Source organism: Seriola lalandi, unplaced genomic scaffold (assembly GCF_002814215.2).
Source record: "Seriola lalandi dorsalis isolate HSWRI2012SDOR001 ecotype SW California unplaced genomic scaffold, Sedor1 jcf7180002054927, whole genome shotgun sequence".
Classification (NCBI taxonomy): domain Eukaryota; kingdom Metazoa; phylum Chordata; class Actinopteri; order Carangiformes; family Carangidae; genus Seriola; species Seriola lalandi.
The window spans coordinates 236,170-251,364 of record NW_019525479.1 but is presented as its reverse complement, the minus strand read 5'-3'; the positions used below and the strand labels follow the sequence as shown (position 1 = coordinate 251,364).

Here is a 15,195-nt window from a genome sequence, read left to right as displayed (position 1 = left end):
TAAGCCAGGTTGTCATCAATTGTGGTGTGTGGATCATTTAACATTACATTCAGGTTCAAACAGTATCATTTCCACTGAGCACAACTCCAGAAGTCCAGTATCTATCAAAACCTCTACATAGACTCAACTGTTTTCAGACTAAAGTAGAGCTGGAACAACTAGTTGAATATTTTGATATTTGATTAATGAAAAAACATTTGCTGCCTCCAGCTTCTCAAATGTAAGAATTTGCTGCGTTGCTCTGTTGTATATCACTGTAGATTAAATCTCTTTAGATTTTTGACCATTGGTTTGACAAAACAAGTGATTTGAAGATGTCTCCCCTGGGCTCCGAGAACTTGTGATTGATTATCACATTTAACAAAGTAAATGATTGAATGATTAATCCATCAATAAAAAAATAACTGATATAGCTAGAGTTGAAATGATTAACTGATTAGTTGATAGAAACTTAATCTACTAATATTTTAATGACAGAATACTTAGGATTCCCTGTTTGTCTCTATTTTATATATCATTGTAAACTGATTTTTATGGATCATTGGTTGGACATGCACAGTCATCACTTTGATTCCAGGAAACTGTGATGGACAGTTTCCTAGAGGCGGTAATGTTGAACAATGAAATTATTGTTGCAGCTTTAGACCAAAGGGAACGTGATGGCAGGTGTCTGACCCTCATGACCTCTGACAAACACACAAACACAACAGGCAGGGACGATGTCCAGAGAAAAGTCACAACAAAGTTAAAGACACAGAAATCTAAAAAGAGTTCCCAAGATGCAGTGGACGCCAGAGAAAGAGACTCTAGAAATAGAGGGACCCAACCCATCCAGAAGGAGGAAGAGGATGAAGGGGGAAAAGGGGATTAGCAGGCAGGCTATCCTTACTCCCCTGTCCTCCTGCTGAGCACATGGCCAGGTCAGAGGAAAACTGGAGTTATTTTGGAGCAGAGCGGAGAGGAGCTAAGCAGGCCCTCACAGAAGGATTTATCCTGGTAGAGGCTCTGGCAGTCCTACTGTCCCCTGGCAGACGGCTGAGGGTGGGGAGGAGTGCATCCGAGAATCTGTGAAGACCTTAACCCCTTAGACGCCAGAAGACAAAAGCACATGCCTGTGAAAGTCTTTTTTTTTTTTAAATCAGTGTGAGGCCCGCTTCACACTTCTGTGGCACAGTAAAAATATAAAAGCCACTTTCATTGTAGATTAATTAGGCAATTTTCTTCACGATTAATTGATGAGTCTATGAAATGTTGATTAGTAGTGCTATGTGCCCAGGGTGACATGTTTAAATGCCTTGTTTTATCCAACCTACTGTCCAAAACCCAAAGATAAGTAGCTGTCAGTGATTAAAAACAACAACAAAGAAAACCTTAAAAGCAACACATTCTCACAGTGAAGAAAGTGAATGTTTGGACTTTTTGCTTGAAAAATGACTGACATAATTAAATTCATTATCAAAACAGTCACTGGTTTTATTCTGATGATTGCTTAATCCATTTATCAACTAATTTTCCCTACTCTAAAAAAAAAAAAAAAAAACTTAAATGTAAACTGAAGAAAAATTCATATCCTGCATTATTGTCAAAACTGAAAATGTGACTCTCAAATGTCCTGCAGATTAGTCTGAAGTGGTCGATCAACCCCAAGCCAAACCTGAGACTAACTCAAATCCATACTGTACAACAGCAGGTGAAAAACACCCAGATGTCATCATGAAGTGAAATTTCACCTTTGACCTTGTAAATTGTCAGTTTGAAGCTACACAATAACACACTGACTACTGCACAAGGAAATACTGTATCCACTGGTAAAAGGAAAAAGTAGAGGGTAACGGGTATTTAATAAGATATTGGTGGATTCAAAACAAAAGTCTCACTAAACTGCTCCATCACTCTGGTCCTCATGCATCCACAGCAGTGACGGCAGAAGAAAAAGTTCAGCGATAGATCAAAACATGTCAGCGTTTTTATGATCAATACTTTCTATTCATCAAACGGACTCATAACCTCAATATACCGTTACCAACTTGCCACCATGAAACTGACAGCTTTAAAGTGATGAGTATGAGTTCGCAACCGGCAGCGACACTGACCAACAGATAGTTTCCCAGGAGATGCTGCCATGGAAACACATGTACAGTGTACAGTGATGCTGGAAGCAGATCTGTGCAGCGCTTAAAAAGCCTGTCCTTCAGCTGGAGGAGCTCAGCTCACAGCCTCTCTGTTAGAAAGCCTCAGACCATGCTGAAGCACCCTTAGGCAAGGCACTGAGTTCTTATCAACCTGTGGAGGGTTCAAAAAACTAAATTTCCAATTGATACTAGAAGAGAATCAAAACTTAGTATTTATCACACAGTGAGACAAGTCTTCATGTGGACTCGGTGCTGTTTTCTCATTAACTCCAGTTTTGGTGCTTTCAACACTGCAGGGTCCATTAAAACTGGCCAAACAATACAAAGGCTCATGGAGGCCAGACTTTTGTTTCACAGCAGGGGATCAGTATTGTGATCAATGAATAACACTACACTGCAGTTACATTTACAGACCCATACAACACATTATGACTCATTACTGACTTTTTTTCTGCCTCCTTTAGGTTGATTAGTCTAATTCATGCTCAACTAAGAATTTTTTTGTTAAGTAATTATTTTTGTCAGAACTTTCTGTCAAAGTGTGTTCATCACTCGGGAGACAAACAAATGACAATTAATCCAAAACTGAGCATAGAAGTTCAGTGCTTCACTATTAGTCATAGAATTAAAACACACCACTGTTTAATAATGCTTTTGTTATTTTCCTTAGGCTATGTTTTCCTACTACCCCCCACCACACGTCATAATGGTCCATTCACATGAGGCCACTGTTTCAATGCTTGGCACGCGCCACCGATTGTTCCTCACTGTGTGCGGGTGCTTGGTCATTCCGCATCACCCACCCACCACCCCGTCCACACACACACACACACGCACACACAAGTAGTCGTAAACACACGTGCACGCCTATCACTCAGGCACGCTCCCGCGCACGCAGGCACGGGCAGCAACAGAATAGTGTGCGCCTTGTCAGGAGCTCACGCGCCCTCCTGCTCCCTGCATTCCAGCAGAACACGGTCATGAATGATAATGATAATCATAATCAGAGTTGTCGCAGGACGGAGGCCTGCTGGAGACATACGACGAGCGGCAGCAGCAGCTTCAGTGTTTTTAATGAGCTGCAGGAGGGGTGGTACGGAGCCCACACCGTGCTGCCCTCCACTAACTGCCCGCAGGACAACAACACAATACAAGTTACTGACCCGCTCCAGCAGGCAACCACACAAACGTCAAGTGTGTTGCCGCAGCAAACAACCGGTGTTTCATTACTGTTATTTTCCTCGCGATTTAGTTGGCATCGATAATTGATCAGGTCGCCTGTCAATAGTGCGTCCAGCAGCAGCAGCAGCACGATGTGACGTGACCGCACAGGAGAGGAGGCAGCTCTGCAGGCTGCTCGCGTCTCCGTCTGTCAGTCAGTCACCGGCTTCCAGGAAACAGGGGAGGAAAATACCGAAGGAGGAGGCGAAACACTCCGGGTGATAAATAAATAACAAACACACGCAGAAAACGCCTTCTTACCTTCACTTCTGTCAGATTACAAACATGAATGTCGACCGCCACCCGCGCTTCCACACTCTTGTTCTCTTGTTTTCGTTGTTTGGTTTAACTGTTTGTGCATTCGCCTCCAGTTGTTGTTTTTTTTCTTACTGTTTATTTTAAATGGACAATGTATCCTGCTGTATATGGGGAGGGAGTGAGAGCACACAGCAGGACCCTCAAGACTCTCTGTGGCAACCAGAGGGGGCGGGGCTACGGCTGCTTACATCAGAGAGAGGGGGAGAGAGAGGGAGAGAGAGAGAGAAAGAGTGGTTGTACTGTAATATACTACTGTAGTGTGCCACTGACTAAATCCATTAAAACAATGGCAATGAAGATTTGTACTCCTCTTCCATCCCTCCTTCTTTTGTTATCTGTCATCAGCGCCCACAGCAGAGTTGACTCTTACCCACAGCTGGATAATTCACATGACTAAAATACATCTCTAAACTCTACCTTCTGAAGACATCAGTGAAGCAGCAGCAGAGTCAGAGCGGCTGATCAGAGCTTCTAACACATTTTCATGCTTCAATCAGTTTTAAAAACATTTTTAATCAATTCTAATCGAGTCTAACTAATCAATCTCAACTACTTTGTGAAAACTAATCAAAACAGTGCAGAAACAAATCAGCCTTCATCTGAGTATAAGACATCAGCATGACCTTTATACACTTGGCTAAAACTAATGCAGCCTAATACAACAGTACAACAATACAACATGAAACTGTTTTATTTAGAGAGGTGTTATGATAATGAAGTTGATGTATTGTATAAAGAATCTGTTATCCTTTCCCATTCAATTTGACTGGTTAATAAAACACATGAACTGGACAAAGTCAGAGTCTCGCCAGCTGCAGGGTCTCTGAACAATCCCTGCACAGAGCTTTGGACAAAGAAACAAAAACAACCGAGTATATGATCACATATATTCATAGTGAAATTCATCTCTAGAACAAGTTACATGGCTTTTTTTGATGTTGAAGGAAGCTGTTGTCAGTGGTATTTATTTTAGGTGAGAGATTTCATTTTTCTCAAGGACAATGACAAAAATTAAGTGGTAACTGCACTAAAACGTAAAAAATGCAAAACCAACTGTTAACTGGAATTACCCCCTCGCAGTCAAGTTACAGTTTAAAGCCTTGTCTCCCCATATTCATACAATATATGTAGTGAAGACTTTGAAGGAATTTTATAAAGGCGTATAAGTGTATTTTGTTATAATTACAATATGAATTCTTGAATTATGGCCAAACATGTTTTGTGTGGTCTCAGTGACCTTACTCTTAGACCTTTGACCACCAAATTCTGTTCAGTTCATACTTGAGTCTCAGTGAATTTTTGTGCCAAATTTGAAGAAATGCCCTCAAGGTGTTCTTGAGATATCACATTTACGGACGGCGGCGGCTGGTAGAGACGTATAGAAACAGACAGCAGCTGTGATTTCCAGTTAAATCAACCCTCTCAGTGCATCTTAAATGTAAACAGAGAGTATTAAAAGGCATCCTGTAGCAGCAGGATGGTGCTGCAGATGCTGTTTTAATATGTTTCTTGGACAAACAGAAAACCGTCATTGACACCGACAGGATGTTTCATTCAGCTCAGGTCTCATCTCTTTTTGCACACTGACCTTTACACTGGATCAGCCACAGACAAATGTTTAAATACACACAAACCACTATACATACTCATGAAGCTGCTGGTATGTGTGTGTGTGTGTGTGTGTGTGTGTGTGTGTGTGTGTGTGAGACAAAGTATCAGAGACTCTCGTACATTTCCATGACAAACCTGCCACCTATAGGCAGAGGGTGAAACTGCGATGTAATTAGCCATGCATGCCCATGCACGGCACCCGGTGCTCAGGGAATTGCAGCGCAGTGTGTGTGTTGATAAGGATGCTTATCATTTCCTGTACCACAGAAAACACTGAATGGGATGCTTGGCCCGAGAGGAGACTGAACACTGTCTAAAAGAACTGGTTTCAACTTTCAGACAGTAGTAACTGTGAAACTAAATTAGCAAAAGAAAGTATTGCTTTTAAAGAAAATATGATACTTTATCACCAGGTTTAACATGTTTGTTACCGCTAAATAATTGGAAAGAGTCATCAGTGTGTTTTAGCGTGTGTTCCAGTAAATATAATAATAAAATATATTTATATACAGCACATTTCAGAGACAAAATGCAGCTCTAAATGCTTAGACAGGGACAACATTACAACAGTTTCGATAGAGAGCAGTCTATGCTTTAAGTGTTTCAAGGGAGATTTTTAGCCTTCTCTTTAAAATTATGTCACTAGTATTGTTTTGAGTCTTTATATCATATAGTCCATAATTCAGGGAGCTTTCGAACCCTCTGTCCCCCATGAAATGTGTTTCGGTTTCAGAGTAGTTTTACTCTAAAAGCAGTTTGAGGGAGAGATTTGACTCAGTTCTGTTCTCAGTGATGACCTGTGATCTCACCTGACCCGCATGGTAAAGGTCATGGGAAACAGAGCTGTGACGCGTTCATGTTCTTTCATACACTATGTGTTGTGCACTTACAGACCACTGAGGGGATTTCTCCTTGCAGGGCTGTTTCCATGGCATCTCTGCTTTATTGGACAGTATACACTGGAGAGCACCAGATGGGCAGATGGTGAGAGGATAAGATGTGATAAAGGTCATGCCCCTGGTGCAAACCCACACTGAGGACTTCAAGCCAGGAGGAAGAGACCGACCAGCACGATATTTGTGATCCTGGTATCAGCTAAAAGCTCTGAACCAGATGTATTTAATGTTTTTAGAGTTTAGAGGCTGGACAACCACTGAGACTATCTACCTTATATCATCATATGGAAGAACAGCTATTGCTCTTATTTTGCTCTAAAACCAGCTGATTGGTAAAATAGTGACAGTAATCAGTTACAGACACGTGGTGTATGTGGAACTATCAACTCCAAATTGTGCATTTATGTTTCTCAGCAAGTTCTGACCAGTATTCATCCATTATTTTAAGGCTGGTTGATCATTTTATCATTTTATTTATTTATTCATTTTTAAACATATCTGACAGAAATTATGTGGATATGGTATTGAACAGTTTTTTGGGTTTTTTTTGGTGAATTAAGTGCCTCATTTACAGTAGGTACAGCACCACAAGATGGTTGGGGAGATTGACTGTGTATGAAACTTAAAGTTCAAAGAATCTTGATTGTCCCTTATCGAGAAATTGATTTGCAGCCAGTAAAACACACATACAAAGACACACATAGCACCAACACTTATGGACATCCACAGACAGTATGGTATGATGGCCAGAGAAAGAGTTCATCAAGGTCAACGTGCAAAAGTCAAGTAAGCAGTCAGTGTAAATTAACAATCTCTAGACAACATTAAATACTATCTGCCATTTAACAACTGAATAGACCAGACCATGATCTTTCCCTACGACAGATCCAGCGTGCTCAACTCAAATACTTTTATTTTAATTAATTTTAAGTATAAATTATTTTAATGGGCGCAGCAGCAGACAGAAACAAACACGTTTCAGCTCTTGTTCTTCTTCAGTGTCACTGACTCTGATCACATCCTGCATTAACATTCTCAGTCACCTGAGGAAGAGCTGCTCTTCTGCTTTTCTTCACATATCACACTCTAATTGCACGAGCATCACAAGCATCAAACTTGTTGCTTGTCGCTGTTGACGACAATGTCCGACACTTTTTACTGACGTCTTTCACATAGACCTAAATGCAGATGTCACTTTAGTCACCGTTCCTATGGAAACACCAGCCAGTTGGGTGAAGCCATCGGTGCCCCAACAATGAACCCTCCTCCAAAGTCACTTAGATCTTTTCCTCTTGCTGTCTTATTTATTTAGGTTTTACCTTTTATTTGTCTCCTGTCTGTGTATAGGAAGGAAGGATAACTCATATAGTTAGCCTCGAATAAGTGCACGATCGGCATTGGACACCATAGAGTCAAACCAATGTTCTGTTTGTTAAAGTCTACAGATCATTCTTTTTATTTTTGACCTTGTATTTCGAATCATGACATTGTGTTGAATACATTCTGTGCATGTGAAGTATACCACTGTACACCATGGTTCACATGTTGCTACAGCAGCCATCAACCATGTAAAACTTGTTTGTGTTTGGCTCCTTGAGGTCATTTCCATTATTTCATTGTTTTTAAAGAACGCCCCACCCTCCTGACATCTGGACTTCCCTGAGAAAAGTCCGAATTATCTCACAGATGTCTGATGCTTTGCACTGTGTAGCACATGTTTACCGAACCTAAGAATCAAACTGTCACTTCATTATTATTACTACTGAAAAACTAGAATTACCGCCTCATGGTTGCAGGCCTCCGCCACTCAGACTAGTTTCAGGTTACATCCCCATTTATCCAGAATCATATAAAATATTGACCATTTGTGTGAAACTTTGTCATAATTGCTGTATGAAGTCTTGAGTAATGGCTAAAAAGTGTTTTGTGAGGTCACTGTGACCTGGACCTTTGACCCCAAAAATCTAATCAATTCATCCTTGAGTTCAAGTGAACGTTTGTGCTTAATTTGAAGGAATTTCCTTGGAGTCCTCAAGATATCGCGTTCACACAGCCCAAACCATGTTTTGTGACGTCGCCATGACCTTGACCCTTTGACCTTTGACCACCAAAATCTTGTCAGCTTATCCTTGAGTCTACCTGTTTTACCAAATTTGAAGAACTTCCGTCAAGACGTTATTGAGATATCATATCCATGAGAATGGGATGGCATATTGTTTTCAGGTTGTATGTACAGACGGAAAACCCGAAAACAATATGCCTCCTGCTCTGACACACAGAGGCAAAAAAACTGTATATGTGGGCAGTGGAGTTCTGGGACCAGGATACTGTTTTGTACATGTAAACTGTAGATTTTCAAGAGAAAGAAACTGATTCTACATCAGCTTTGCTGTGGACAAAAGGACTTGGTCACTTTTTCAAGGCTGTTCCAGCAACCAGCCTTTATGTATGATTTTGCTCTGCTGTCTTCTCAGCAGTCTTTTAGTAATTATAATAGACCAACCCCCAACCTATCTCCCCTCTACACACACATACACACACATACACGCGCACGCACACGCACACACACACACACACCCCTCCTCCCAAAAATAATGAAATGTCTTTCCTCTGGAGGTAGCTGAAATAATGGGCAGAGAGCAGGAGAGGGGGAGACCATAAATGATAATGAACCACCTCATTCTCCCTTTTTAATTCCTTCTGATTCCATACCCCAAACTCCCCCTATCACCTCCCCCAACCCCCTCCTCCCATTCCTCCATCTACCCCCCCTCCCCCCAATCCCACAGTCGCCTTCAAATTTTCTCATTTTTATTTTCACCCTGGCCGAGCACATCCTCCTACTCCCATCCTCATTTTCACTTCTCCTCCTCCTCCTCTCTATCTTCCTCCTTCCCTCAGCCAGACAGAGCCACCGCCCTGCCATCTCTCCATCTTCCTCCTCCCCCCTCAAGTCTCCTCACCCGATTCTACACTGTCTGCAGCATCCCCCCTCAAACACTTCCCCACATCCCCCACACCCCCTTGCCAGGAAGCATCCTGGGTAATTTCCTCCTCTTATTGAATTGGTACAGGGGGCGGATGGAGGGAAAGATAAAGGATGGGCAGATGAACAGAGGCTTGGGATGAGTGCTAATGGAGCCGGTGTAGGATTCACACATATGCTGTACATCCTCCCCTTTTCTTCTTCTGTCGTCTTTGGCTCATTTTCTCTCTTGGGTAAAAGTAGAGATGACCCTCTCTCTCCTTCTCTCCCATGTTCTGTTATGCTCGTTCGCTCTCTCTCCCTGATAGAAACAACCCAGACAAAGGACTCCGACCTTCTTTTTTTCCTTTTTTACAGAATGCTATTCAACTATCCTGCACACTGTGTGATTACACACACACACACACACACACACACACACACACACACACACACACACACACACACACACACACACACTATACTGTCTGCTAAAACTTCATCTTCCAGCTACAAGACTGAAAAGTCAGTCTGGTCTGATAAATATAAATCACATATGAGTGTTTGGGTGTGGGTGGAGGTGCAGATTTAAAGGTGCTGGGGTGGAGAGGGTGGATGGGTGGATGTGGATAGGTTTTCAAAAGTTGACCTCCAAAAGAAATCTGCAGCAACAGGATATCATTACAGCACTTTTTAGTGGAGCTAGACTGATGTATTGGCTGATAAGTCACAGGAACTATTAGCACAGAGAGGCCAGTGTTTGTTGTCATTTAGAAACACTGTCTCCATGACATACAGTAGTTTTCCTATCAGACAGCAGTGACAAGTTTATTTTTCAACTTTGAAATGTCCTGCTTAGTATTAGCCGATTAAAACACTCTTATATCAGTATAGATACTTTTTAAAATCATTCCTGCTCTTCTCTGCTTTTATCCTGTCTTGTGTTTTATTTCACAAATAACATCTTATTTGTGTTACATTCTAATTACAGATTTTATAATTATCATTTAAATATTATCAGCTATATTACATGCTTCTTGTATTTTCATTTGTTTTTTGTGCTTCATTTTGTCTTAATTTTATGGTTATTGCGTTACTTATTGTGTACTATGAGAAACTGGGGCTCATTGTCTTGTGACTGCTAACCCTACACAAGTGCATTATGGGTATATTTCTTTCATGGCAGTGTCAGATCAAATTAACTTTTATTGACCTGTAACTGAAAAACCTGCAGTGTTATTTTATTTATTTGCATGAGGGCTTCAGCTTACAATTATTTTTATTATCAATTAATCTGCCAATTATTTTCTTGAATGATCGATAAATTATTAGGTCTATAAAATGTCAGAAAAATGTCCATCATAATTTCCCACAGCCCGAGGTGATATCTTCAAATCACTTGTTTTGCCATACCAAGAGGCCAAAGTTATTAATTTTACTGCAATTGAAGAAAAGGAAAACCAGCAGATATTAACATATGGAGGCTGAAGCAGGATATTTCTGCATTAAAAAAACTACTTCAATGATTAATCAAATAGCTGCAGATTCATTTTCTATTGATTGACTAAAAAAGTAATCAACTAATTGTTTCAACTCTCCTGACATTTTTATGCTTCTGTTTTAAAGCTGTTTGAAAAGCTTCTCCTTGACTGACATGAATCCTCTTAGGCAACAATAACGACACACCGTGAACAACGACCCAAGGTGAAAGATGCTGAATATTGGCTCATGGTCTCGGTTATTGGAAGCTTCGTATTGATCAAGATCTCACATCAGTCAAGCCCTAACTGCTATAGGCACCAATATATCTTATTTATCATTCACAGGCTGCTTCTGAAGCACCACTGCAGACCAACAGTGGAGAAGTTCTGTTGAATTTACAACATTTCACAGTGACTTTAGATAATTGGATCACACAACCTCAGCTCCTTCACCATTATACCACAAACAGCAATTAGCAGGAGTTAAAGGGTCAGACTTACCGAGAGCGCAGTGAGAGAGTTTTTGAGAGAAACATACAAACTGCTATTTTAACATAAACAATAACGATAAACAACAGTGAGAAAAACATGCAAAGAAAAAACATGTTGGTTTTGCACTGTCCTGGATTCGAACATGAGGATGTAATGAGAATCATGTCAGAATGTCAGTATGAACTAATTAGAACGGCTCTGACAAGGATGCACCAAACAGACTGGTACAACTGCTAGAAAATAACAGGAGTCACAGAGGTTGTTGCAGGTGTGACTGTGCCTGTGTGTGTGTGTGTGTGTGTGTGTGTGTGTGTGTGTGTGTGTGTGTGTGTGTGTGTGTGTGGGAGAGAGAGAGGGGGAAAGAGGGAAGTGAGGGAGGTGGGAGGGAAAGTATTGAACTGTATGTGTGTTTTTCAGATATGCCGTCTGTGTGTGTGCGTTTGTGAGTGTGAGTGTGTGTGTGTCTAGATAACGGGTGGGGGAACAGAGGGTTGAGCTTGTTCCAATTAAGCCAGGCCTCAGAGCATCGAGTTAATTAGCTGAGGAGAGAGAGAGAGAGAGAGAGAGAGACACTGAAGTGCCAATTTGCCCTGGAATGTCAATATATCTGCCTGTCTGTCTGTCCAACACACACACACACACACACAGGGAATATGAGTGACAGCAAGTGTGTGGTACTGATAGTCACAGAGGTACAGGGTGGTGGTGCTGTGGGAACAATATGGAATATACCAATCACCACCCCACACACACACACACACACACACACACACACACACACATACACTCTGCTAAAGCACCTAGCTGAGCCTGTGCAGCACTGGTCCACAGAGGGAGAAGAAGCAGCTGATCTTCCTCACCACCTCCATACTCTCAGGCCTGCAGGAGGCTGGGATGGGCAATAACGAATGGGGCGACTAACAATTACCCCAAAACCCCAAAGACATTCAGTTTGTATCGACATAAAACAGAAAAACTGGAACTCTTCATATTAGAGACGGATGGGTGAACAAAAGATGAGATTTTGCCACAGGAGACAGACAACATTGGTTTCTTTTAGCACGGGCCATGAATGTTCCATCACCGTACCTAGTGATTATTGTTATCACCATGACAACTAAGCTCTAGCTAACTTAGTACCTTTTTTAACCCAAACAACAACCTTTCTCTAAACCTAACCACACCTTAACCACGGCATCGTCACATCATGAAACTGATTTATTTTTCCAGCAGAGACACAAACAAAACCAGCTGTGCCAGGTCAGAAAAAACACTCACACACTGTGTGTGTGTCGCACTGTTAAAAATGACATATGTGATGTTTAATTTGGAGGACTTGTTGATATGAGGATGTACCTTGATTTGATATTTCCTTCCCTTCTCTACTTGTCATATATCACATTATATTAGTGTTGAATCAATGAGTTATTTAATCAGTTATTTCAGCAAAAAGACAGTGAATCAGCAACAGTTTTGATAAACAAGTCCAGTTATTTATCAAGAAAAATAACAAATATTCACAGCTCTTCTTTTCTATTTGCCACTTTTGCCAGTTTTATTGAATAACATTGAATATTTCTGAGTTCTGAACTGTTGTTAAGAGATACATGAATATATGAAGGCATCAGCTTAGGCACTGGGAACTTCACTATCTCCCAACATTAAGTGGACTATTCATTAATCTAACTGGAAGTTAACTGATAATGAATTACATTTACTGTGCTATAAGACATTGTCGCAAACCAAAAATGAAAACATGTTTTGTTTTTGTGCAGATGGTCTTACTTGTCATTTGTTCACATCTTTGAGAGCTAGCTTAAATGAGTTTAGAGTTATATATACATTATGTGCAGAGAATATAAAAATAACACTGTGCCTCAGTCTTATTAAGGAGAAATGGTTTTGGTCCACTGACCTCTGCAAGCGTCAGACGGAAACACTGATATTTCTTGTCATTACATTTTTTTAATTGCAAGTACGAGACGGTGCGTGGGAGTTTTCTTCCTACTGAGGCATTAGTGGGCCTCATGGTCTCCTCCTACACACCTGTCACACACGGCTCTCCAATGCACAAAAGAACCTGCTGTTCTAAAGTGTCAACATTTACTTTATGATCCACTCTCAGGATGCAGAGAAACACACGAGGTGAACGTTCGGTCTGATAGCACAGACAAAATCATGAAATCAGACAAAAAATAATGCGCGTGCAGCCTCACACCGAAGCTCAGATCAGATATAGTGTCCCTATTGTTTAACATGCGGCTCTGTTGCAGTCACTTCACGTACCTTGTTGTTGCTCATGCACTGCAGCTTCATCTGTTTCATGTAGGTGGTGGTGAGAGGCATGTTGTAGTCTATCACCTCCGACACCAGAGAGCTCGGTCTGTCGTTCTCTGGAGAGGAAGAGGAGATTTTTAGGTGCAAATAGTAAATGAGAATCCACATTGTCATTCCACCGTGAGCTTTCTTCTCACACAGGGGTTTGTGATGTCTAGACACATCTGTCCTTTCTCTACCTGTATCTGTTTTTGCTTTAGTCCCATTACAGTGGAAAAATTAGGCATTTCTCTTGCCTGTTTCTTCATAGTCACTGAGACTTTATGGGGTGGAAGAATATTTTGAAATTACAAACAGGGATACACAAAATACCCAACATTAGTTTTTACATATTTGCTGTTCCTTCTGATTATTTTAGTTAAAAAAGACTTTTTCAAAGACTTTCAGGCTTCTTTAACTGAAGAAGCCTTTCCGAAGAGAGCAGCCTTCAGCCATCACAGAGGTCAGCACAGTTCATGTCAAAGTGCAGGACCATCACAAAACGCCACGTGCACAAAAATGAAAGAGACGCACACATAAGTTCGTTTTCTGCAAATTCAGTTTGGATCAGTTGCCGTGGATTACCTTTCAACTGTTTTTTAAAATGAGGATGAAAACAGTGTCAACAAAATCTGGTTCGACAAGACAACAAATTACCACCTTAAAAACAACAGCAACACCTTGCTTAGCACCTTGAATCAACAGCTTCAACACAAAAACAAACATGCTGACTGGTTTGAGCGTCAGTGCGTCTGTCTCTAGTCCTCACCCTCGTCTGAGTTTCAGTTTTTCAAAATGTCCCTTTCTGACTTGGACATTTTTAGCTTTCTGAATATCCCTCCTTTGGGGCGCCCTGGTGGCTCAACTGGCACCATGAAGGCTTAGTCCCACAGTGTCCCACGTTTGAATCCAACCTGTGGCCCTTTGCTGCATGTCCTCGCCTCTCTCTCTCTCTCCCGCTGACTTTCCTGTCTCATTTTCACTGTGGCTGTCTAAATAAAGGCAAAAACCTCTGAAAAAAAAGAAAACCATAAAACCCCTCTTTAATCTCCCACTTCACCTCACAGGTTCTGTGTTCATGCAATCTGTTATCATGCTGTGTCTGAAAGCCAACACTAGAGGACCCTGTAGAGCTGAAGGTGGAACGACACAGACAGAGAAGCAGCGAGAGGAGGTGCTGACTTGAACCATAAATTAAAGGTCTCTGTCATTTCCACTACAAAAGCTTTTTTTTATAAAGAAATTAAACAACAAATACAAACAGGTTGAAAACTACTTGATCTCTCTCTAAACCTCCACCACTTCTCCTCTACCTCTCTTTTCCCTCTTTTATCTTCTGACCTCATAAAGGACACGTCTAACATAGCATCTACACAACGGACATGAATACAGGTCACAAAATCAATACGGCTTAGCAGAATAGACAGACCCGTCATCATTGATTGGTGATTGATAGTCTTGTACAAGGACATGAGAAAGTAACAGTGTGTGAGAGTGTGAGTGTGTGTGTGTGAGTGTGTGTGTGTGTGTGTGTGTGTGTGTGTGTGTGTGTGTATCCTCCAGAGAGCAACAGACGGTGATAAGTGACTGTGTGACACAAAGCTGCCACGTGGTTTTCAACATGAGGCTCTGGACCCCTGCTCGGTCCGGGCAATGATCATCTTGGATGAGATCTTTTCTTCATGTGTAAATTTGTTACTGAACGAAGTAATCAATTTACTGATGCCTTACAACAGTATCAGTCGTGTGTGTGTGTGTGTGTG

The 15,195-nt window shown here is 41.2% G+C and overlaps 1 protein-coding gene across 1 annotated transcript in view; it reads right to left on the bottom strand.

Annotated features, from left to right (window-relative positions):
• Window positions 1-15,195, bottom strand: part of LOC111644193 (nucleolar protein 4-like) — a 147,176-nt gene that overhangs the window by 92,766 nt on the left and 39,215 nt on the right. Inside the window, exon 4 of the mRNA XM_087170062.1 lies at window positions 13,403-13,509. Within this exon, the coding sequence (XP_087026188.1) occupies window positions 13,403-13,509 (107 nt within the window). The remainder of the gene's footprint in view (window positions 1-13,402; window positions 13,510-15,195) is intronic.